At 37.1% G+C, this 23,438-nt stretch overlaps 8 protein-coding genes and 2 non-coding genes across 10 annotated transcripts; 6 read left to right on the forward strand and 4 right to left on the reverse strand.

Moving 5' to 3' along the window:
- Positions 1-46: 46 nt before the first annotated feature.
- SOCG_03999 (uncharacterized protein) lies at positions 47-1,772 on the reverse strand. Its single transcript, XM_013163908.1, has 4 exons — positions 1,476-1,772; positions 1,139-1,201; positions 1,023-1,098; positions 47-974 (listed from the first exon to the last, which is right to left on the reverse strand). The coding sequence occupies exons 1-4, from the start codon at positions 1,584-1,586 to the stop codon at positions 217-219; spliced, it is 1,008 nt and encodes a 335-aa protein (XP_013019362.1). The 5' UTR covers positions 1,587-1,772; the 3' UTR covers positions 47-216.
- A 1,919-nt stretch (positions 1,773-3,691) lies between these two features.
- Positions 3,692-3,763, forward strand: SOCG_16260. The gene has a single exon. It is a non-coding gene; the product is annotated as a tRNA-Gln (tRNA).
- A 917-nt stretch (positions 3,764-4,680) lies between these two features.
- Positions 4,681-6,887, forward strand: SOCG_04000 (protein phosphatase 2C Ptc2). Its single transcript, XM_013163909.1, has one exon. It carries the CDS (start codon positions 4,780-4,782, stop codon positions 5,887-5,889), a length of 1,110 nt encoding a protein of 369 aa, XP_013019363.1. The 5' UTR covers positions 4,681-4,779; the 3' UTR covers positions 5,890-6,887.
- Positions 6,888-7,134: 247 nt separating this feature from the next.
- SOCG_16261 lies at positions 7,135-7,209 on the reverse strand. The gene has a single exon. It is a non-coding gene; the product is annotated as a tRNA-Lys (tRNA).
- Positions 7,210-7,810: 601 nt separating this feature from the next.
- On the reverse strand, positions 7,811-9,067 carry SOCG_04001 (GPI anchored cell surface protein; the record flags this gene model as incomplete). Its single annotated transcript, XM_013163910.1, has 1 exon — positions 7,811-9,067. The coding sequence occupies one exon, from the start codon at positions 9,065-9,067 to the stop codon at positions 7,811-7,813; it is 1,257 nt and encodes a 418-aa protein (XP_013019364.1).
- A 1,992-nt stretch (positions 9,068-11,059) lies between these two features.
- On the forward strand, positions 11,060-13,864 carry SOCG_04002 (CBF1/Su(H)/LAG-1 family transcription factor Cbf12; the record flags this gene model as incomplete). Its single annotated transcript, XM_013163911.1, has 1 exon — positions 11,060-13,864. One exon carries the CDS (start codon positions 11,060-11,062, stop codon positions 13,862-13,864), a length of 2,805 nt encoding a protein of 934 aa, XP_013019365.1.
- A 510-nt stretch (positions 13,865-14,374) lies between these two features.
- SOCG_04003 (chorismate synthase) lies at positions 14,375-16,152 on the forward strand. The gene has a single exon (XM_013163912.1). It carries the CDS (start codon positions 14,602-14,604, stop codon positions 15,790-15,792), a length of 1,191 nt encoding a protein of 396 aa, XP_013019366.1. The 5' UTR covers positions 14,375-14,601; the 3' UTR covers positions 15,793-16,152.
- A 238-nt stretch (positions 16,153-16,390) lies between these two features.
- Positions 16,391-19,100, forward strand: SOCG_04004 (CAMKK/ELM protein kinase Ssp1). Its single transcript, XM_013163913.1, has one exon. The coding sequence runs from the start codon at positions 16,668-16,670 to the stop codon at positions 18,687-18,689; it is 2,022 nt and encodes a 673-aa protein (XP_013019367.1). The 5' UTR covers positions 16,391-16,667; the 3' UTR covers positions 18,690-19,100.
- Positions 19,101-19,186: 86 nt separating this feature from the next.
- SOCG_04005 (histone lysine methyltransferase Set7) lies at positions 19,187-19,895 on the reverse strand (the record flags this gene model as incomplete). Its single annotated transcript, XM_013163914.1, has 2 exons — positions 19,187-19,603; positions 19,860-19,895. 2 exons carry the CDS (start codon positions 19,893-19,895, stop codon positions 19,187-19,189), a joined length of 453 nt encoding a protein of 150 aa, XP_013019368.1.
- Positions 19,896-20,118: 223 nt separating this feature from the next.
- SOCG_04006 (diacylglycerol binding protein) lies at positions 20,119-23,437 on the forward strand. The gene has a single exon (XM_013163915.1). It carries the CDS (start codon positions 20,350-20,352, stop codon positions 23,221-23,223), a length of 2,874 nt encoding a protein of 957 aa, XP_013019369.1. The 5' UTR covers positions 20,119-20,349; the 3' UTR covers positions 23,224-23,437.
- Position 23,438: the final 1 nt, after the last annotated feature.

A 23,438-nucleotide genomic window follows, 5' to 3' on the forward strand; every position in this document is an offset into this window, starting at 1 on the left:
ATAATCGGGTTAGGGGTTATACTAAAACAGTTCAGTATTAGTTAATAGGAATCGCTGGTTTTTTTGATTCATTCAAAAATGAGATGAAGAATAACGGATGTGGATAATAGAACTGGTAAGGATTACTGCAAATATGCTCGTTGTACGAATATTTTCGAAAAAAAAAAAGAAAAAAAAAAAAAAACAAGGAACTTCCAACGACTAAGATTAGCATTATTAGGGATGAAATACTCCAGTGTTTCTGTCGATAGACGTTTTTAATGCTGCCACCCAGAGAATCAATGTGTCTTCATCATCCACTCGGAATTCCATTGGCTTGTTGAGTGTAATAACAATAAATATGTACTTCTGGGATTTTTCAAAGAAGTTGACCTCGGCAATATCTTGAATCTCTGTGATTGGGATAAGTTTAACAGGCTTGTATTCCTTGTTAGAGTTGTAAATTGTCATACCATTACCGCGAACTACTGCCCAACATTTTGACCAGCGATGGATATTCCCGTGACGCCAATATATGGGTCCTTGCATTAAGACTTTATTTTCATCGAGCATTTTATACAAATTTTGTAATGAAGAAGAATGTTTGTGCTTTCGGAGGTTATCATTATTCAGTGTGTGAAATGGATGTTTGGCGCCTTGCTGGGGTACGCCTTGAGGTCTCAACTTCCCCAATTGAGTCAAATCATACAATGAAGTACAATAATAACTTGGGAAGCCATCATCAGTTGCGGAGGGGCCGTGAGTAATGTTGGTATGAGAAGAAGAGTAGTTTTCAAAATCATTATCGGAGACTAAAACATCAGAACCGCTTGCTGTGGTAGGAGGAGATGAAATTAGAGCAAAGCGTAAAGGATGCCTGGAAAATGGAGCACGGTAGGCAGTTGTCGTCCTCAAAACTCGTACCCAACTTTCAGCTTCTACGTTTGAGGGAGCAATAAATCGTATAATTTTTTCGTTTAAATACAAATAAAATGCTAAAACAGTTAGAAAGAAGAATTCATCGAGATTTTGAAAATTAATACATTTCGGAGATTTCTCTCTGTAATATGCAACTGCTGAGATGTCTTGCGTTGGAAAAATAAGTTTTGTTTTATACTCCTAAATTTTAGTTAGAAATAATAAAAGACCCTTGGAAAACCTTTTCGTCTTTGTAAAAGGACAATTTCTCTCTGCGAAGTACGCCCCATAAGTGTTTGCCTGTCTAAGTCAGTCGGTTAGTAACTATAAGGCATTGAAATAGTCCATCTAATAGGAAAAACCAATCCCAAAATATTAATAAAAGGCTGCTACAAACAATGTGATGTTCTAATAGTAGAGTAATCTTCGACAAAAAGTCAAAAGCAGGACCTACTCACTGCTTATGGAAAAGGAAAGAGTGGAAAGTACTCTTGACGAGAATGAACTAACATCACCGTATGGGTCGTGCATTTACACATTTAGCTGGAACAGTAACTGGACTTTCAATACAATCATACCGTAGTAGAATGACTTTTTCTAATCAGCCAACCTGATTTCAATACTCGTTCTACTTCTTGAAGCCGTCTTGCTTCATCAAAGCTGGATTCTCGGATTTCACATGGATTCATTTCCTGTTCTGTAAAACCGAAGCTCTACGCTCGTAATTCACTTCAATTGAACCATGGACAAATTTTTTAGGTATTTTCTTCTCTAAAATCTTCCCTTTTCAATTGCTTTCAGATTTTGTAGTTTTCTTGCTTTTGCTAAGACAGTATGACACAACACTTACAGTTCTATAGGGAGTTACAACGAAGGCGATCCGAAAGAGAAACTAGTTGTTTCATTATTACAGTAATATTTATCTTTTTTTTCTATGACTATGTTCATCTTCTGCTTCGAAGACTACTGGTATACGAAGTAAAAAATAAACTACAAGGATAGCTTCCTTTGCTGTTCTACAAACGAAGTCAATAACAATTGCTTTTACTACTTTTTAATTCCTTTATAGTGTAACCTTTGAGAATATACCAGGTGAACCGTTCAAGCATATGAAAACTGACATGTAAACGAAGCATGGATATCATGAACCGATGAGTACCGGCTCATGTATCAAAACGATATTACAGAAAATCCGATCAAACAATTTTAAGGAGGATTGAATTGTTTACAAGTATTACTTGGCGTCAGATTTGAATGTGTGCATTTCTGGAGTTTACTGAGATATCAAGCTTATAGCCCTCTTTTTTTTTCTAAAAAGAATAAACTTACATATATACTTAAACCTTTTTCTAAAAAAAATACAAAATAATGGCAGGAATCTTATTAGAAGTAAGATTCACCAGCCTTCTATAAAATAAACAACAACAGAATAATGGGCTATTGTTGGTTTCTCGATCAATACCGGATTAATTTTAATGGATAAAGGACAAAATAAAATATTTATTTATTTATTTATTTGTGTATATTGAAGATTCGTTACGCCGTATTAAGAAGATAATGTCATACTACCATAGGAGAAGAAAGTATAAACCGTTCGCATCATACTTAAAACAAAATGGGAATGCAAAATTTTGTACAGCTTATTTTGTTTAAATTTATAGATACAATTTGATAAATACTCTTGTTTGCTCTTCTTTAATACCTTTACCAACTTGTACCTCTGCAAGTAACAGGAAGCAAAATATAGACCTAATGTGATGACGGAATTCACGATTGCAAACGTTCTTAATGACTGCAATTCCTTGTGACGGATACTCTTTTTATTTATTATTAAATATAAGAATAAGGATGAGTATAAATAATATTTAATTGAGTCATTTAATCTTCAGTCCGAAGGACTGGAAAATATATGTTTTCAATCCAAGGTATAGGGATTTAGATATTAATTGGATACTTTCAGATCTTAGTTCTTAAAACATCTATTTTTTTGTAAAAGAATTTTTAAATTATACTTGACGCTTCAGGCGCGATATGATAAAACAATTGTACTTTCCTACTTTAAGACAAACGGTGAATATCAGACGATTAAAAACCACTACCTGACTGAAATATATTTATGTACCCTATAAATAAAGAAAAAATGCTATCCTACCTATCTGGCAATATAATAAGAAAAAATATGATCTCCTTTTGACATTTCTTATGTTGTATCAAGTCACAATGTTAGGTAACACGTTTTCTCCTTTGGTGTTTTGTTTATATCATCGTAAACAAAATTAACTCTCAGAAATATCAAAAAAGAACGGCTTGAATCCAAGCTCTTAAAAGCCCAAATTATGCTTTATTTAGTAAAATCTAAACAAATTAATGGAATTTGCACCTTGGAATGGAATTGACATGCTGTCATCTAGAAGCAAGCTGAAGTTTGTAAAATAAATAGCATGGAGTTTTCTTTAGTAAAGAATAATGAAGGTAACTGCGAAGGTTTTTTTTTTTTGGAAAATTAGTACCTATTCCTCCTTAGATAGCTTTCATCGTTTTTGTCCGTTCATTAACGGAAAGGGATGAATACAACAGTCTCTTCTCAAAGGCAGAAAGTTTCCTATAAAATTCAATAAAATATTATTCTTCATTTAACTTTTATCTTTTTCTCATCCTAATTATAACTTAAACTCAGCATATATATTACATAACTGGGTATGCTAGTTGTGAATAAAGCATCACCATGTAAGCAATTTCAAAACTAGTTTAACAATATCTACTAATAACTCTAAGACCTTTCAATTTGCAACACGGTTGTATGGTGTAGCGGCTAGCACATGAGATTTTGATTCTCGAGATCTGGGTTCGACTCCCAGTACGACCTAATACTCTTTTGAGCCTTTCTTTTTATTAGGCCCGTCTTCACCTCCATACTCAGAAATTATTCATACCAAAAAAAAAAAGAATGGAATGTAGTATGTTTCAGGAAAGTCAAATTGTTAATGTACAGATAATTGCGGACCATACTAATATCAAGCCAAATACCCAAGGATGTCTATCAATATAAATCCAACATTTACTTGCATTTTCTTTTATGAATTGAGCGGACTACTTAGATGGAAAATATTGGAAAGTGAAAGCTTTCCCAAAATTTAGGTGACTCTCTTAAACTGTCCTAATTGTTTCTTCAATTGCAACTATTTGTTTTTCTCTCTCTTTGTTCACTTTTAATATACTAGCACGTAATCAGTTATATATTAGTATTTATTTCATTTTGATAATCATAACATTTTTTGCGTGTAATAATAGATCACACAAGCTATATATTGAGTAAAGACTAATAAATACTTGTAAAAAGTTTCAGCTACCATCAACGTTGTTACATTACATTGTCACAATCGAAGACTTTTACACCTAAGAATCATTAATATGCGAAAAGGTGATATATTTACGATCGTTTGCTCATATTTTTAAGCATGACCTACAGAGTTGTCCGGTACTCAACAGAAAACCATAAAACAATCGAAATCTGCCGATTGTTTATTTCAAATTCCTTGTGGAATGCTTTGTTTACAAAAATTACTTTAACGAAATGTTTCCTTATGAGATGAAATAATATCAACGTATATATAATAATATATATTTGCTTATTGAATTGTATTACAAAAAATTACCGATAAGACTTGACACTAGGGTGCATGAAGTGCCGTTAATGCGATATCGCTTTATGGTTTGGTATAATGAGATACTTTATTACGCCCTAAAGTGATGTAAACAAGAGCACTATGCATCGCTATTATACTGAAACTATACAGATCTGATGAGAAAAACTTTTGCCTAAGCAAACTCTTAGCATTTGTGGTTGAACGTTTGAAGGAATACTCATATATTGAATTTCAGATGGGACAAACTCTCTCCGAACCAGTTGTGGAAAAGCATTCAAATTCTGGCGGAGATAATTATGTACAATATGGACTATCGCACATGCAAGGCTGGCGGATTTCGATGGAGGATGCACATTGTGCGGTAATAAATATGCTACAACATTCAGTAAACCCTCAGATTAATTTTTTTGGCGTTTTTGATGGTCATGGAGGAGATCGTGTTGCCAAATATTGTGGTCAAAACTTGCCAGAAATTATAAAAAGACAACACACCTTTTGGAAAGGAGATTATGGGGAAGCATTAAAATCGGGATTTTTAGAAACAGACCAAGCATTGATGAGGGATTACGATATGCAAGAAGACCCATCTGGTTGCACTGCTACAACAGTTATGATTGTTAATGATCAAGTAGTATATTGTGCCAATGCTGGAGATTCTCGAACCGTTCTTTCACGAAGAGGTATTGCAGAACCACTTTCTTTTGATCATAAACCGAACATAGATGTCGAAAAGGCGCGTATTAAAGCAGCAGGTGGATTTATTGACTTTGGTCGTGTCAACGGCAGTTTAGCACTTTCTCGAGCCATTGGTGATTTCGAGTACAAAAAGAACAGCCTCCTCCCTCCGGAAAAGCAGATTGTTACGGCATTTCCTGACGTAGTTTGTCATACCATTGGTCAGGAGGATGAATTCTTGGTTTTGGCTTGTGATGGAATTTGGGATTGCAAGAATTCGCAAGAAGTCGTTGAATTTGTTCGAAGGGGGATTGTTGCGAAACAACCTTTGGAAACGATTGGCGAAAATTTAATGGACAGATGTATTGCTAGTAACAGTGAGTCTTGCGGAATTGGTTGTGACAACATGACAATCTGTATTGTGGCTCTCTTACAAGGTCGCACTTTGGATGAATGGTATGACTGGATAAGTCATCGTGTCGAATCCAACATTGGTCCGTGTGCCCCCGATTCATTTGCTGAATTGCGCGGACCTAACACAGTTGCAGATGCCCGGAATATACATCTCGAGTACGATTTTATTGCAAATCACGAATACGGTAGTGGTGATACTTTTGATAGTGATTCCGACGATGAATCTATCATCTACGACCGTTATTTCTTGCATTAATTATACATCTAATATAACACCTGGCCGTCTTTTAGGGAATTATTTTTTTGATACCGTTCAGTATTTTGGCACGCGTATTTTCAGTTTGATTTTTTATATAAACTCGGACGTTATTAATTATTCCAACTCACCTCGTCGTTTGTTTTAATTTATTATCATTTCCTTTCTCTCCTTATCTTTTTTTCTAGTATCTTCACTTTATCCTCCTGGCGCTTGATTCAATAATCTATTCATAAGGAGCTTCGTAACTTGGTTACACGCCTTTTATTTTCAATACCTGAAAGCGTTTCATCAAATGACTTCTTCTGAGGGAGACATTAAGTCGGTTAAAGCTAGAAGTTATTCTTATTTTAACTTTATTTTTAATACTCTTCAGTACCTCACACTCAGCGATCCTTTCTTAACCAAAAAAGCGATTAAGTTTACTTCTTGATAATCATTGATACGATTTCTATCCTTTTGACGACCACCAGATATCTGTCATATATTTGAAGCTTCACAAGCGAGCATACTCTTGCGTTTGGCCAAAACCTTATACATTTTAGCTTATTCTTGTGTTTGTTCTTCATAGATCCTGCGCACTTGATTCATTCTTTTGACGATGACGGTAAAGCGCCAAGGATGAATATCTACACTACCACCACCTTTTCACGATTTATAGAATGCAAATATTATTATGAATAGCACAGGTCGGTTTTTATATTATCAACACAGCTTTTGTTTTCGTTAGCAATGCAAGATGCCAAAAAGAAGCATATGTGCTTTTTACATCATTAGTCTTGGTACTTTATTTGCTAAAGAAAATTGTTTATTGAACATCTCTCCCAATATCTTTTGAATTTCATCCGATTAGATACTGTTACGTTTGTTTATTACAGCAACCCCTTATTTATATTAGAAACAAAATGGCCTCCTTGATTTTCAAGTTTAATAGGTGTTGTATGAATAAAATTTAGTCTTTTTGTTTGTTTTAGTTTATACAGAAACCTCGCAATGCATTATAAGTACGCACGGGCTTTCACATATATAAATGTATCTTGAAAGTAATTTAAGAACCTTTTCTCTCAATGATCCATTCATCTTGTCTTCCGGTATTTATACTTTCTATTGGAAAAGGCATTCAAAATCGGAAACCCCATCATCTACTACAGACATAAAGTGACCTCTGAACATTGATCGTTTATTTACAATTTCCTAAACAAAATCATGATTAAAAATACATTGTCCCAATGGACAAAAACCGAACTCCCACTGCGAGACTCGAACTCGCAACCTTCCGGTTAAAAGCCGGACGCTCTAAGCCGATTGAGCTAAACGGGACTTGCTTGAAGTCAGGTAAATTAGAAACTATATAAAACATTGCGATAAAGAATGAAGAAACATTCCTTGATTTTCTCTCATTTACGTATGTAAAAGTTCTGAAATTTTTGAAACCTGTATCCCTCCTTTAGTATGTAGTTCTTCATCTAGTAGATAGTTCACGTACATATTAAAAACTAGTTGATTACAAAATGTAAATGCTTTTTCTCTTACATTTCTTTTAAAATCCTACAGTTTACTTGACGAAATCATATCGGGTTCAGACAAAGAAAATTAATTATACTTCAGGGGAATTTATTCTAAATCATTACTGTTCGTTTTCCGTAAAGCTTTTCATGACAGTGAATCATCACAAAAATCGGGTTTGAGCTCCAATATTCATGGTTGGATATAAAACTCACGACCATGTGATGTTAAATAAAGTGATGCCGTATGCAGGTAGGATGGATAACAATTTCTGTTCTTTTTTTATGCTTTTTCCCTAATTCTTCGTAGGCCTTAATGTTGATATTTGAAGAGAAGACAATGCAAGTTGATGTTATACATCTTGGGATTTGTACTAATATTCAGAAACCTTTCTTACTTTTCAAGCTTGTGGCATTTAAAGGAGGTATTCCAAATAAAATGCCATAAACACCAAAAGAGAAGCGAGCACAATCGAAGAAGAAATCTTACTCTTGTTAGCGGCACTTGATTGCTTGTTCGACCTGTCCTTCGAGTTCTTCAAGGGCTCCTTGACGCTTTCAGTGCCATCTTCACCGAAAAGCTCGTCGTCAAGGCTAGCTTGTTCATTTGTTGGATTCTCTACGTTTCCACGGCATACAAAAGATTTACCTTTGATGATACCATCGCTTTGACGGAATGGGCAAGAAAATTGATCCGAGGAGGATTGCAAGTTCAAACCACCCTTGACATCTTTCAAAGCAGGCAAATCCACTTCAGCCAAATCACCGCTAAAATCAATCGATCCAGCCACAGTACGCAACTTGCTGAATCCCTTAATCTGTTTCAATTCTGGGTTGTTGAAAATCATAAATGTACCACCAATTGTTTCCAGTTGCTTAAAGTCGATGGAGGCCAAATCGGTGTTTCCTACAAAGAACAATGACTGACCAATGGAAGTAATGTTGGGGCATGAGACTTCTTTCATAGTACTGTTCAAAAATCCTAGGAATCCGTGGACGGTCTTTAATGCACGAAGATCAATGTCGGCGACTCTTTGAATAGTCATGTCTCCAACATTTTCAAGCGAGGGTAACTTCACACTAATTTCTCTAGCGTTGTAAGAAACGTAAAATTTACCCTTAACGTTTTCCAAATAAGGCATGTTTACTTCTCGGAGATAATTGTTATTAACAACAATCATACTCTCAGTCTTCTTCAAAGAAATTCCATCAAGTGTAGATAACTGGGTGTCCTCAATACGTAGGACATTTGCTTCCTTGACACCCTTGTCGAAACGAATTCCTTGGAGATTTGGTAAGATGCGCAAGTTTAAGGATCCGACTCTTTCCAAAGCAGGGGCATACAAACTACCAAGTCTAGTGAGCTTTTCCAGACGAAGTTCTCCTTGGACAGATTTCAAAGATGTAAGGGAAACAGAAGCCAAATAGTTATTATTTTGAATAATAACATCACCGACGACACTTTCAATGCGGTTGAATGACAACGAGACCGCTGAACTGGCATTCATGATGATGGAACCATTAATGACTTGGCAATTACTTAAAACATCCAGATCAGCTTGGGTTTGAATGTGGTATTCGGGTGCACCACATGTCGTAGGGGTCGCTAGAACAGTGGACAACAACCATGACCCTAACAATACCAGGGTGTAACTAAGGGAAACGAATTTCATTGTTCAAGGCAGAAAATGCGTTTGTTGTTGAGATATGAATGGAAGAATAGCGATTCCGAAACGTGATTTTTTTCCAAAGAAAATAGGAAATGGGCAACCAGGAAAAAAATAAGAATAAAAATGCACAGATGCAAATCTGTATTTGGGTCTGAAAACGGGTAAAAATGCTAGGCGTGGTAAAATACGTTGAGAGAGGATTCGCCTATTTAACAGCTCCTTTGGGATAAAATATCAATGCAAACGGAATAAATAGTATGTGCTGAGTGCAGGTTCATTCGTACCAATTGCTGCCCCTTTTATAGGATGCCAGCTAGCAAAGTAAACAAAAACAAACAGTGATGTCGGTTGGTAATATATGGAAACATCGAACGAAAATGTGTCAATCCGTTTTACTGTATTAAAAGGGACGATATACATCCTTCATTTGTGTCTATTTTACCATTCCAATTGTTTGTTGACTCTTGTTTTTTTTGTTGTTCTCCACCAATCTCTCAAAGGGCGATCGACAATAAACATACATATGTTTGTTTACATTCTTCCCCATGCGTCAGACGGAAATAAGAAAGTGCGGTCGAGTACTGTAAACAATCTTTGTCTGCTATTCTACATTTTGTGCAAACCGAGTATACCGAGTCGTGGAATAGAACGATAAATGAACTATGGAGTGGAAGGTTGCATTGCAGCAATAAACATTGCTGAATTATATCAAAAAGAGAATTTTGTTATTCTTTTGCGCAAATACCGGAGATGAGCAAGAGGAAATTAAAGAAAAACTCAGGTATAGTAGGAACGTATTATAAATTGCAAGGGAATTTGGAGCCATGAAAAAATTGGAGGAGAAAAAGTACACATCAGCCCTGAAAGCGCAGACAAGAAGGCATGAATGGAGATGATCAAAGGACGAAAACGAAAGAACATTTCATTGGTATTCTAATCTACGATATCATTCATATCATTGCCTGGTATTCTATAAACTTAGTTTGGTGCTCATGATTGTGAGGATGGGTAGTCGGCCATCTGCTTTCTATAAAAAAAAAGAGGATGTAGAAAAGGAAAATGAAAGCCAAACAAATCTAAGAAACGTAAGACAAAAACAAACCAGCAGAAGAAAAGAAAACAAAAGAAACAAGTGGAACAAATAAATCACAAGGGAAACCTTCTAAACATAGGATTGGACCTGTGGAGTACAAATGTGTATTGTAATGGCAGTTTCGTCTCGAGAAAATTTGCCGATGAAAAAGTTGTCGCTTTTTTAAGGAAAATAACAGGGTTTACCGTATTGTAGAAGGTCTACTAAATCAGTTTTTCCAGCTTTTCTTTTTTTAGCAACTCTTACTTGCCAGAACCCGATTCGGCTTTTTTTTTTTTTTTTTTCATTATATGGTCCTTATTATATCATATTATATCAAGGATTATTAAGCATGATCGTTGATACGTCTGGGAAATAGAGAGAGAGGATTGAAATATACTCAGAAAAAAAATAGTGGCAGAAAAATTTTTTTTCTCATATGAAAGGAATGTGATTCTTTTCGCTCGTTGGTTCAGAGAGAAATTGTTTTCCTATTTTTAAACGAAAGGGAAAGCCATAAATTCCGACGCCCGTTTTGTGGATTGAATTTTTGTTTCTTTATTTGTCTAGTTTTACTCTTTACAATTGTAATGAGTGTGAATGACGATGATATGACTATTTTTTAAAGATCATTGAAGTTGTGGTGGATTAGGAATATATTTAAATATATCTGAAGCTGGCTTCGAAAAGTTTGCTCCATTGATCGCTTAATCTATTTTAACCGTTTCAGTTACTTTTTCTTCGAGGGAAAGAAATGATCTAAGATTATTAACCAGCGGAGCTTCGTGAATGTAAAGGATTTTGGACTTAACTTTTGCAGGTTTCTTTTTTCTTTTTTTCTAATTAGAAGAAAAGAGAAAAATAATAAAGAGGAGGAGTATACTGTTGACAAGTGCTTCTCTATTTTTGGTGTTCAATAATCTATGAACCCTAGACGCTTTAGGCATTACTCCTTTGAAAAATTGTCTCCATCATCTTTTCAAGAGTATTCTTCTGAAGCTCGAAATGTAACTGAACCATATCCCCCGATCGAAACCCATTCTCCTCAAAACTCTTTTACGTCTATGCTGAATTCCTTTCCGTTTGGGAAGGATGATCAACTTTCTTCCAATTCATCCGTTCCCGTCGAATATCCTTCTAATACTTCAGATCCCTCCTCCGCATTTTATTCACGCTATTTCCAAAGCCTCCAAGGCAATGTATCTAGCGAGTTGAAAGATACGAAAAAGATGAATTCTCCTCCCCCTCCCAACAGCGGTGAGTTCAATGATCCTTGCAATTTATATGTATCCCCTTTTAAAATATGGCCTGCCGACAATCAACAACCCTTTCAGTCCGTTTATGATACTCTTCCAGAAGCAGTTCAATCTTCTGAAAGTGATCGCTTTCAAGATACCGCTTTTCACTCATTATACAATCCTTCCTTTTTAAATCCATCCCATCTCCCTGCGTATCCCGCTCAACAACCTATCTCGGATGAAATATCAGACTCTTTAAAATCTACGCGCTTATCCTATCCTCAACCCCTTTCAAGTAATCCAGATTCTTTAGACTTTCCAAATGCGACTGCCTATGCATTTCTAGATTCCACCGTTCCCTCTGCAGCTAACACGTATCCGTTATCTGCCTACACGACATATTCCTCGCAACTTCCTGAATTATCCACTCCCCACGATTTTACATATCCCTCCTCTGCTTATGCTGACCAAAGTATGTCTCCATTACAAACACCTTCCATTTCTTTGGCCAACACCTCCTCTACAAACATGAATTCCCCTGCAATTGATGGTATTCCCAGGACTACTCATAAATTGAGTTCCAATGCTACCAACAAGCATCACTTTCAACAATCCTTAGCAACCCATCCTTCCATAGAGTCAGAAAGTCAACATTTGTTTGCTCCAAACTTTTACGAAAGCAGTTCCTTATTTTACCAACCGTATACGGACCAGCCTCATCAAGACACTTCTTGTCTGCCTCCTTCATTACACTCAAATGCTTACTGTCATAAACCACCAAAGCATGCTCAGTACCGTGCCACCCATCCAGACTCAATAATTTCTACCAGGCCTTTGACATCGGATGCTTATGCATTCCAAAACGGGGAGCCAATTTCCATAAAAAAGAGTAAAAGCATGACTGAAGATTCAGTGCCGATAAACACTACCAGCGAGTCCGCATCGTGTTTGATTCCCCCTTCTCTGTATTCCTATCACACCTACATTGAAGAAAGATTGCGTTACGTCTTACAACACCACGAAACTCTTTGCAGTTTTAATATTTGCATGCCCTCCGTGTGCCAAAAATCTTATGGTAATGAGCGACGATATTTATGTCCTCCTATTGTGTTATACTTCTTGGGAGTCAACTGGTTCAATTACGAATCAGATGAAATGGTCATTATGTCGAATATAGTAAAAGATGCCGAGGATGAAAACCTTTCCAAGTCCATTTTGTACTACAATACTGACGGTAAGGAAATAAGTTTTTACTCGGAAAAACGAGCTTCTGCGAACCATGAGCAATGTCAAAAATTGAATCCTGTTTGGGCAAGTACTATGCTAAAAACTATTTATTATACTGGAACAGGTGAACACGACAAACTGGGCCGCTCCATGCAACTTCAACTTCAAATTGATACCAAAAACAAGCAACTAGGGATTGATAAAGTACGGTTAGGTGTCATCTCCAAGCCCAGTCAAAAACGCGCTCTTGCCAAGGTTTCCGACATGAGTATTTGTCACGGTGATTGCGTTAGTCTCTTTAATCGATACCGTGCCCAGCACAATAATGCATTGTTTTTAAGTACTAGTAAAATGTGTCAGGTACTATCGGATAAGAGCACGCGGATGAAGACTTCTGGTAACTTTTTTCCGGACATTGATACTCCGACTGTAGCTGAAAATGAGCAGGGCAGGCTTATTATGACCAGTGATACTTGGGAACCATTTTACATTCTGTCTGTCGAAGAGCTCAAAAAAGGGAATGGCAGTGTTGCAGCTAATACTCAACGAGTTGTTTTGAGTTTTGATACTCTTGTAATTTTAGTTAGTAAAATCACGGGAGTTCAATCGCCGCCATTAGTTTTGAAGAAACGGGAAAATTGGAAAGTGTCCATTTCTTGTACAAAATCCCATGAATCCTTTAACTGTTTATCTAAATTAGCATTTCAGTGTCCGGTGTCGAAAAAGTTTTTGTCTATTGATGAACTAAATTCTGGAGAAGTTGGGTACACAGAAGGGGAATTTCAGTTTAACGACAAACTAAATCCCTCAAGAGCAACCCATTCTGTTCTACCTTGGTCCGCAATGTGGTCAATTATATCTACACAATCTTTCAACACCAATTTCTACGATGAGCCAATCTTTAAAAATCGTACACACTCGGTGCCAAGCATGCCATCGGTCAAGTGTTTGTATAGTGACAAGCAGTCTCTGCTATATATATATGGTACTGGGTTTGCAAATGATGTTCAAGTGTGGATTGGCGATGCAAAGTGTGACGTTTTAAAAAAAGCAGGTGACCCGTTAAATACAAGTACTCTGCCAGACGTTGTGTCTTCATCTCGTTTTTGTTCACGACTACAAGCTTTTCCAGTGAATTTGACGTGCATTGCATGCGTTGTTCCATTCCATTTGTGGGAGTCGAAAATAAAGAAAAATCCTATATTGTTGTTTCAGCATGACACCTTTTTTAATTCTGGTTTTGCTTGGCCATTGCATTCGTGAAACAGTGAGTTGACAAATGATCAATCCAGATGTTTAATTTATTTATACTAATTTCTTTACTAATAAGCAAACGTATACTTTCTGTGATGTAAGGTATATGTGTATTCCTATAGGGACTTTATGTCGCGTTATTTGCATGTTTTACTCAGTCCCTTCTAATATGGGATTGATTTCTTTCTGTTTAAACCGTCTTCGTCATTCTTTCATTCCATTAAACCAGGGCAAGGCTCAAGCATACTGTTCTTTTGGAAAGACTTTATTGGTCTGGAAATCTTCATCTATCATTTAATTTAGATCTCACTAATTATTCAATTATTTATATTATTATCTTTTGGCTTTCGGCTTTATTTATACTGTTCTCTTTTGCATTCACATTTGCAAGTGAATTTTCTATTAATTATGTGTCCTGCACAACCCTCAATTCTATTATATGTAATAAATTAAATTGCTATTTGAAATCGGAAGTTAGTAATCTGTTCTTTCTTTGCTTACAATAAACCAACTTTGTAACAATATTAGCATCACTTTTGTCTTCCATTCGCTTGAAGCAAAGTTATCTTTGTAGTAGCGAGAGTTCCTTATAGTGAGGAATTCGGTATCTTACACTAAGAATACAGCATTGATGAGAGAGGTGAATGAATTTTCCCGTTTGCCAATTTTTGTTTGGATTGAGAAACGATAAACAACTGATAATTATATCTTGTCATATTTGTACAGAATAAAAATAGACATTTAGCATGTCCTCCTTTGGCACGTTATTCAAAGTAACTACCTATGGTGAATCACACTGCAGAAGTGTTGGTTGCATCGTGGAAGGATGCCCTCCTGGCATGAATTTGACAGAAGAAGATGTTCAAGTTCAACTTACTAGACGTCGCCCTGGTCAATCGAATTTGACCACACCCCGTAATGAGAAAGACCGCGTTCACATTCAGAGTGGAACCGAGTTTGGCGTTACTCTAGGAACTCCTGTTGGCATGATGGTGTTAAACCAGGATCAAAAGCCCCATGATTACTCAGATATGGACAATTATCCTCGTCCTTCTCACGCTGACTATACATATTTGGAGAAGTACGGTGTTAAGGCTTCTTCCGGAGGTGGCCGTTCCAGTGCTCGAGAGACCATTGGCCGTGTTGCCGCTGGTGCTATTGCTGAAAAGTATTTACGTGAGGCTTTTGGTATTGAAATTGTTGCTTTCGTTTCAGCTGTTGGCAAAATTGCCATTCCCCTTCATCAAACAAAGACCAGTTCCTCTGCAGCTGACGATGAGACCGATGACTATGATTCTCCTATTACTCCCGAATACTTGAAGTTTTTGGATGAAATTACTCGTGAGGAAGTCGACAAGACCATGATCCGTTGTCCTCACGCAGAGACTGCTAACAAGATGTCGGAACGAATTGCTCGTGCTCGTGATAGCCACGATTCCATCGGCGGTACTGTTACCTGTGTCATTCGCAATGTCCCCACTGGTCTTGGTGAGCCTTGTTTCGACAAGATTGAAGCCAAGCTTGCTCATGCCATGATGAGTATCCCTGCAACAAAATCGTTTGAGATTGGTTCTGGTCGTGAAGGTTGCAAGGTTCCTGGCTCTGCTCATAATGATCCTTTTGTCCGTAACCCAGTTACTGGCAAGCTCGGCACCTCCTCCAACAACAGCGGTGGTATTCAAGGAGGTATTTCTAATGGAGAAAACATCTACTTCACAGTTGGTTTCAAATCACCCGCCACCATTGGCAAAGAACAACCCACTACTCGTTACGATGGTTCGGACGGTGTTTTGGCTGCTAAGGGTCGTCATGATCCTTGTGTTGTTCCTCGTGCTATCCCAATTGTTGAAACAATGGCCGCTTTGGTTGTCATGGATGCTGTAATGATTCAACAAAGCCGTAACGCTACTCGCAATTTGTTGCCAAATGCCATGTAAGCAGTTTGTTTTTTTTTTTTAAAAAATAAAGAAGAAAAAAGTCTTTATGAGTTTTAGATTATTGGTTTTGGTTCAACTGTGGTAATATACCAATCTTTTATATTTCAGCAAAGTTAAAAGATATACATAATGTTCAATTTTTTATACCTTCGACCCTTCTACTCATTCAAATCCGTGTGAAAAGCTTTTGTTTGTCTGGTCTATCACCAGAAAATACGTTCCTCGATTAAAGACGGTTGTATTTTGTTTCTTTTTTGGTCTTAATAGATTTCTTTTTTCCAATTGTCTTCTATGAGCCTGCTAGCATAATGAACTGAGCAGTAATAATCACGTACTATAAATAGCCATATCAACTGTAAACATAAAAAATCTGGCTCGTTCCCTATTGTTTGATCATCATGCTTTCCATAATTGTTTCTATTCTCTATACATTGGAAAAATGATTTGTTTATAAAATTACGTAGTGCGTTATTTATTTATTATTGTGAAATAACGTGTTTTGAACTTTCATGTTGGCTATTCTTTGCCAAAGCATTTTCAACACATTCTTAGCGTCATTTACTCATAACAGCTGATCATAACAGAAGAACTTGACCTTCTCCAACTACAGATTTTCTCAAGAGAACTGATCGTTGAAGGTTTTAAACCTTGCAGAGTACACGAATATTGTGTTTTATTAAGTTATAATTAAGAAAAAAAGGAATTTAAAGAGTCCGCTTGAGTAGAGCGACTTCCAAACGAACATTAATCGCGAAGAATATTCGAAACTCAGAAGTTTCATTCGAGCGCATGCGTTGTTTTATCTGAGGAAACGGAGTTCATGATTTTAGTTTGATCTGAAGAAAACTAATTTTTGATCGGAGCGAGATATATTCATGGGATCGTCGAATAACGATCAAAACCCTAACAACACCAATCTTTTCCGAAAGCATACATGGCACCCGGAAACGAATGATTTAAAGAGAGAAAGACGGGCTAGTGGTTTACCTGGGGATTTCAGTGGAACAGCTTCGGAATCGGACCAGTCGGATTCTTTCCGAAAGCGAAATTACAGTGTCGGTGACTATGTCATTTCAAATGGATCAAACGGTGCAGGAGGAAGTGCTTTAACTCACTCATGGACATTTCAACCCGGTCGACACAACCAGGGTTTGTATTCTAACAATTTCCGGGAAGCCCAACGCCAGTGGAAACGCTTACAGGAGTGGGGTGAAGTAAAAGAAACGAAGAAAATAAAAAAACGGTTTGATCGATTCTCTGGTCGCAAGTTCATTAACGACTATGAAATTCTCAGTGAAATAGGTCGCGGCATGCACGGAAAAGTCAAATTGGGACGTGAAGTGAATACCAAGGAATTATTAGCTATAAAGATTATCCCCAAAACGGAACGTCGTCCCAAACTAGGACGTGCTAATTCTGGAAGCCAAAAGGAGAAAGTGCGTCGCGAAATTGCTATCCTAAAAAAGTGCATTCATCCAAACGTGGTCCGTTTGCGTGAGGTTATTGATGACCCAAATTCTACAAAAGTTTATTTGGTCCTTGAATGCATGAATGGAGGCGAAATTCAGTGGTCAGAAAACCAGTCTCCTTTTTTATCAGTCGAACAGGCACGCCAATATTTCCGTGATGTGGTTTGTGGCCTTGAATACCTTCACTATCAGGGAATCATTCATCGAGATATCAAACCTGCCAACCTTCTTTTGAGTTCTTCTGGGTGTGTGAAGATATCCGATTTTGGGGTTTCCTATATAGCGCGCAGCGGTTTAAACGAAGAAAATGATGTTGAACTCGTAAAAACCGTAGGTACGCCGGCCTTTTTTGCTCCTGAACTATGTTGGACGGACTTAGACCGTCCTAGGCCGAAAATATCCGAAGCTATCGATGTCTGGGCTTTAGGTGCTACTCTTTTCTGTCTTTTGTTTGGCCGGTGCCCTTTTCAAGCATCCATGGAATATGAGTTGTTTGATAAGATCGTTAATGAGCCCTTACAGATTCCTAATGTCCCCGATATAGGAGACGATGGTCGTGATTTGCTTAACAGATTACTAGACAAAGATCCGAATACTCGTATAACGTTAGCTGAAGTGAAACGTCACCCATGGACAATTCGTGATATGCCAGACTTTGAAGATTGGTATAAAGGTACGAACCCTGAAGCAAGCGGCCGTGTTGAAGTATCCAATGACGAAGTTGCTTCTGCTATTAGTTTGGTGGGTCGTTTGCGTAGGAAGCTTGGTAAGCTTTTTCATTTTCGTCGGCCAAAAACACAAGAACCGGAATCTTCTACATCCCCTTCTGATTCTTCCTTGCGTAGGGAACCTGATAATGCCAGTAATTCGTCTCTTGCTCTATCACCGACACAGTTATCTGATTCATTCAATCACATGTCTGTGGATAAACAAGATAAAAACGCAGGTGAATCCGAAGAAAGTAGTAAGAAAGCTAATACTGGTGAGGAAGTTCAGCACTTGGAGAAACCTAAAATTGATTTTAATTGGGACCGATCCCCCATGAGTGAAATTTCGAACCCGGTTGAAGAGAATGCTAATATAATACCTGAAGATGATTACGATGAGGACGAATCCTTTGACGATCGTACTCCGGATTCATTGAGGATGCATTCAGGAGAAGCCGGTTATGATGTCTATTGTCAACCTCCTACAGATATACACGACAATCACATGGATTATTCCAACCGGGCCGATTACGACATAAAAAGAGAACAGGTCCCGATGGTTGCTTGGCGTGACTATGAACATTTAAACAGGTCTCGTCCGGGAGAGGATCCGAACTATAATTCAATATCAGGTTTTTTATCTGCAAATGGTTTGCCCATGAGCCAAGCTCCAGGTACTCCTCCGTATATCTTTGAACATCCCATGACTTCGAGTCACTAAGCTTTTGTTGATTTAATTGTTGACTCGATTTTTTCCTTTTTGATATTGTGTTTTTGTATTTGTGTTTTTATATGTTTGGCTTTGCAATGGTGAGTTGTCATTCGTTTTTTATTAATGTCATTATGCGTTCGTCTGAAGTTGCTTGTTATGGAGAACACACTTACTGATATGTTCGCCATAAACGTTTGGATTATGGAGGAACCGTATCCTTAGGTAGTGTTTGATACATTCCATTCGTTTTATTTATGATTCGACTATTGTTATGTTTGAGAAATTAAATATATTTCATTGAGTTGAATCTTTTGATCTTTCAAATTAAACACAATACATAAAAAATTTAAATATCCTTTGTTAAATAAAGTTGTCTACCGAAATGATGAAAAAGAGAAACGAATATTAAAGACATAAAACAGCATTTAAGTATAAAACAAACCATGATATTCCGCGTAACCTAATAGTAGTTAAGAAAACAACTAAGAAATTTTTAAGTTCATTTTTTATAGAAGCAGGTTTTGAAAAAAGCTACCCTCTTCTTCTTCAGGTAAATCATAATGATTATGTTCAGATGTTGAGCCGCCATCGTCAAACCATAAGTGCTCACCATAAGATATACATAGCTCTTCGCAAGGATGTATATCTCGTAAAGTAAAATAAGATATGCAACGATTTAACTCGTCCTTTTTCCTATAAACATTAGGACACCGATCATGATTGAACATGCTACCTAACCCAAGGGCTAATCCTTGTCTACCGCTTGACCAAACATAAGTATACTCATTTAAAACAGTATATTGCCCATGATTAACATATTGATCTTTTTCAAACAATAAAACCGGACTAACCTCAATACAGGTATGAGCAGGCAAGGGTTCTAGGGCAAACACACCTCGACCTTTTGTTTCAGTATCCCGAATCTGAAAATCGTTAGTGAGATAAAAGTGGTCAATTAAGAAAAAAAATGGTGGTTGAATTATGTATTATTGTTTCATCTTGGAAACATGGGACTGCAATACTAGTTTCGTACTATCATTTTTCACGAAGGGATCATAGCTGAGAAAAGGAACATAAAAAATAAATAGAGATAAAAAGAAAAAGAGAAATAAGAAAAGTCGGGCGTCAAGGTGGTGAAAAATCTCAACCATTGAATCATAGTTGTACAAGTCGACTTACCTCCAAAGGACGGTCAAAAAGCGAAATTGTTTTCATTGAGCTGTAGCAAACACAAAAAAGACTTAAAACTAATTCTGAAATTTGTCTTTTGCCTTGCCATACACTTTTTCACACAGAACTCCAACGATTCTGCCTATTTCTGTAAAGTAACGTGTTACCTTAGAACATAAATTAAAATTAATGAAAGCAGTTGTTTAAATTTCAAAAAGCCCGCTGAATACACCTTTTTAGGATAAAAACAAACTTTTTGGAAGGATACTTTTAGAAATTGCGATGACTATGAAAATTGGGAACTACTGAATACCAATGTCGCTCTACCTCGTAATTCAAGAATTTTCTCCAAAGCAAGCAGAATTCAAGTATCGTTTTCAACCGTCCCTGCAGGGCTGGTAGAATGGAAAACGCTTGTTAAGGGGCTCATATAGAATAGAATTGCACAAGGAAGGAAATATATGTTGTGAAAGGGAACAATGATTTAATTGCATTTGGAATGGAAACAATAGCAGGTCATTTCTTTCTCGCAGGATTGTCGAGGAAGACGTTCAGTGATGTGATTGCGGTGCAAAAACAGGATGAAGGGAAGGATATTTTTGAGGACAGCAATGCATTGGCGATGAATTTGAGCAAGCGCCTTTCATTGAAACGGACATCAAGTGTTTCGCCATCATCCTCCCTTGACAAAGACAATAACCATTCTGGAGATTTGCGTAGTTCGCCATCGATCCTGAATTTCCCTAATAGTACTTCCTTAGATGACAATTCTTCTCCGAACCTAACATATATCGCTAGGAAAAGTAAGAACAGTTCTTCTGACATTGATGATTGCATTACTAGTCCTAGTCCATCCCGAAAGAGCTCTCTCTCCGAACCGCACCCTCAGAGTAAACATTCTCTGAGTTTATCTGGCTTTCATAAAGATCGTTTGCAAAATCGCTTCAGTATAGGCACAATTCATACTCTGTCCGACATATATAAATCCTACGATGCTTATTCAGAAGACCTTTCTTTTAATCCTTCAATAAACCCTCTTGAAAGATGTTTTCCTCCCTCTTTGCTGCAGAGATATCCCTCTTCAAAAGACATAGGTACAGAAAGTACAAATTGTTATCGTTGGGAGTTTCCCAACTACGTCCCAATGTTTGTATTTCCAAATGACATAACTATCGAGCGATCTCCTACTCGTCCTGCTTCAACTCATCATACGTTTGCCTTGACAAGTGAGGATAATTCCAAGGTTTATGGAATTTGCTTAGTTAACTGGGTAAAAATGCCATTGGAAATGCAGTCTGATTTGAAGAATGCTTGCGATACTTGGCGAAATATCTATGCATCCCCAGAAGATTTAGAAGTTGCTAATTTTTTGTTGTTTAAGCTGCATGCCGAAAAAGATCATCTTTCACGACTATGTGAGATGGACAAAAAGGCGGAGCAGAATCCCTTTTTTAACGCCTATTTATCAGAACAGATAGCCAGACATGAAGAAAATATACATCTTTACGAAGAGATGTTGCGTCCTATGAAAAACTTACTTTTTGGATTAACTGATATTTTTACTGAGGGTGAGCACCTTTGGTTGCCAAAGGCATATGGTATTCTAACTAGAAGGCCTTACTTACAGTCTTTCTGTCGCGATTGGCTTAGAATTATATGTTCATCTCTCCTTGTTGATGAACTTGATTATATTCCTCCTGCTGACGTCGCTTTCTTACGAAATATGTCTATTGAGGCTTACATAAAAAATATATGCAACGAAATACCTTTACCTCCAAGAGGGCTCTCTCAAACTCGTGTTGAGGTTGGACCTCTCCAACTTTGTGCCTTCCGTAGTCCTTTGAATGAAATTCCTGGATGGAATGACGTGGATTTGTATCCTTTGTTTCGTACTTTAGACTTTTGGAATATTATTTCTCTTTTTGAAGCGGCATTGCTAGAGTCTAAAATATTGTTTTTATCTAAAAGTATAAGCATGCTTAGTTACGCGTCATTCGCGCTTGTTCATCTGCTTTATCCTTTAGAATGGCAAGGTTTATTTATTCCTGTTCTATCGAGAAGGTTGATTTCGTGTCTGGAAGCACCATGCTCTTATATCATTGGTATTTCCAGTGATGCTATAGCTTTGGAGAGTTTACAGTCGGATAGTATACCTCTTGTTGTATGTGATTTGGACAATAATCTGATCAAAACCTATGGAAATCCAGTTACTTTACCTACTTCCTTGCGGCATAAATTGTATGCGAACTTAAGTACAGCCGCTCCCTTGCATTCTCATTATGAGATACCTTATGGAGTTCCAAAGTATGTATGCGAAACATATCCCAATAACACGATGCCTTTGAGTACAACCACGAGTTTTCCCTTTCGAGAAAGGTTTCATGTTCCCTCCTTCCTTTCTCGGCATCCTTGGGTTAACAGAAATTCCTATGTGGTACCACCGGTGCTAAATGGCTTCCTAAGGTTTCAAGAAAATACATCAAACATTTCGTTTTCTAAACAATTCGGTCTTACAAGGTCATTAAGTAGAATCTCTTCTCATGGACGCTTAACAGCCGAGCATTCACGTCACTTCTCTTCTCCGCCTTCGACCCGAGCTTATTCGCCTACAATGCATGAATCTGGTCTTTTGTATTCATCTGTTTCTGACAGTGTTCGCAGAAATTCAATGACAGTTGCTCATACATATTGCGATAAGCAACACGAAGAGCCTTTCAAAAGGAATAAATCAGCTGTAAATGTCCCTTACATAAACAACGTTGCTGAGAAAATGAGTAAGCATCTGCTTTACAAGGAAGGACACAAACTTCGGTACGTTTCGATTGATTTATATACCACTGGTTCTCATGTTGTGTGTGCCGTATCTGGTGCCCCACTAGAGCAAACTCATTTACGATGTGACAATTGTGGCCTACATATAAATATCGGGAAAATCCGGTACGTATGTGCCCCTTGTACTCCCGTTTGTTTTAATGGTCAATTAGTATCAACTGTTTTCTTGAAATTTTTTACGAAAATACTCGGTCCGTATAGACAATACTTTCAGAAAAAAGATGAAAACCGTCAAGCTGGTCAGAGAAAGAATGAGTCATTTAACTTCAGGAAGTTTGCACGCCAGTCATCTAAAATTCATGGAGATTGGATCTTTAGCTTTTGTAACACTCAAGCGTTTTCTGAATTTGTTAGCGATCGATCTCATGTCGATCCGAATGATCCAAAAATTGCCTTATTCGACCAGTTACTTTTGTGTGAAAAGAATAATGGTAAACCTCGCCTATTCGGAAAATCCACGTCTTTCTTACAAGATAGAAGCTTTGAATTTCAAAAGTTCGAGATAGCACCCACGCCGGATAATTCTTATGAAAAACAGTAATGCTGTGCACTCTTTGGCGAATTTATCTTTGTATATCTAGTCATCATATATTCTGATTTTAATGCTTTAGAAATCACTATTTAAAAACAAGTTTATGAAATGCGAATGATTTTTTACGCATCGGATGTTCCTTAATTTACCTTTTTTATTCTATCTATTTCTTATGAGTACAGTATAGTGAATGAATTTGAAATACACAAGTAATGTTACTAAAA

This window comes from Schizosaccharomyces octosporus (assembly GCF_000150505.1).
Source record: "Schizosaccharomyces octosporus yFS286 unplaced genomic scaffold supercont6.2, whole genome shotgun sequence".
Classification (NCBI taxonomy): Eukaryota; Fungi; Ascomycota; class Schizosaccharomycetes; order Schizosaccharomycetales; family Schizosaccharomycetaceae; genus Schizosaccharomyces; species Schizosaccharomyces octosporus.

What these genes read in the sequence shown, in the direction of transcription:
- SOCG_04006 (XM_013163915.1), top strand. Translation starts at nt 20,350, where the DNA reads ATGGAAACAATAGCAGGTCATTTCTTTCTCGCAGGATTGTCGAGGAAG.
- SOCG_04003 (XM_013163912.1), top strand. Translation starts at nt 14,602, where the DNA reads ATGTCCTCCTTTGGCACGTTATTCAAAGTAACTACCTATGGTGAATCA.
- SOCG_04004 (XM_013163913.1), top strand. Translation starts at nt 16,668, where the DNA reads ATGGGATCGTCGAATAACGATCAAAACCCTAACAACACCAATCTTTTC.
- SOCG_04000 (XM_013163909.1), top strand. Translation starts at nt 4,780, where the DNA reads ATGGGACAAACTCTCTCCGAACCAGTTGTGGAAAAGCATTCAAATTCT.
- SOCG_03999 (XM_013163908.1), bottom strand. Translation starts at nt 1,586, where the DNA reads ATGAATCCATGTGAAATCCGAGAATCCAGCTTTGATGAAGCAAGACGG. An exon ending in GAAAAAGTCATTCTACTACG is followed by an intron (nt 1,202 to 1,475) that starts GTATGATTGTAT and finishes CGACTGACTTAG; the next exon opens with ACAGGCAAACACTTATGGGG. An exon ending in CAGAGAGAAATCTCCGAAAT is followed by an intron (nt 975 to 1,022) that starts GTATTAATTTTC and finishes TAACTGTTTTAG; the next exon opens with CATTTTATTTGTATTTAAAC.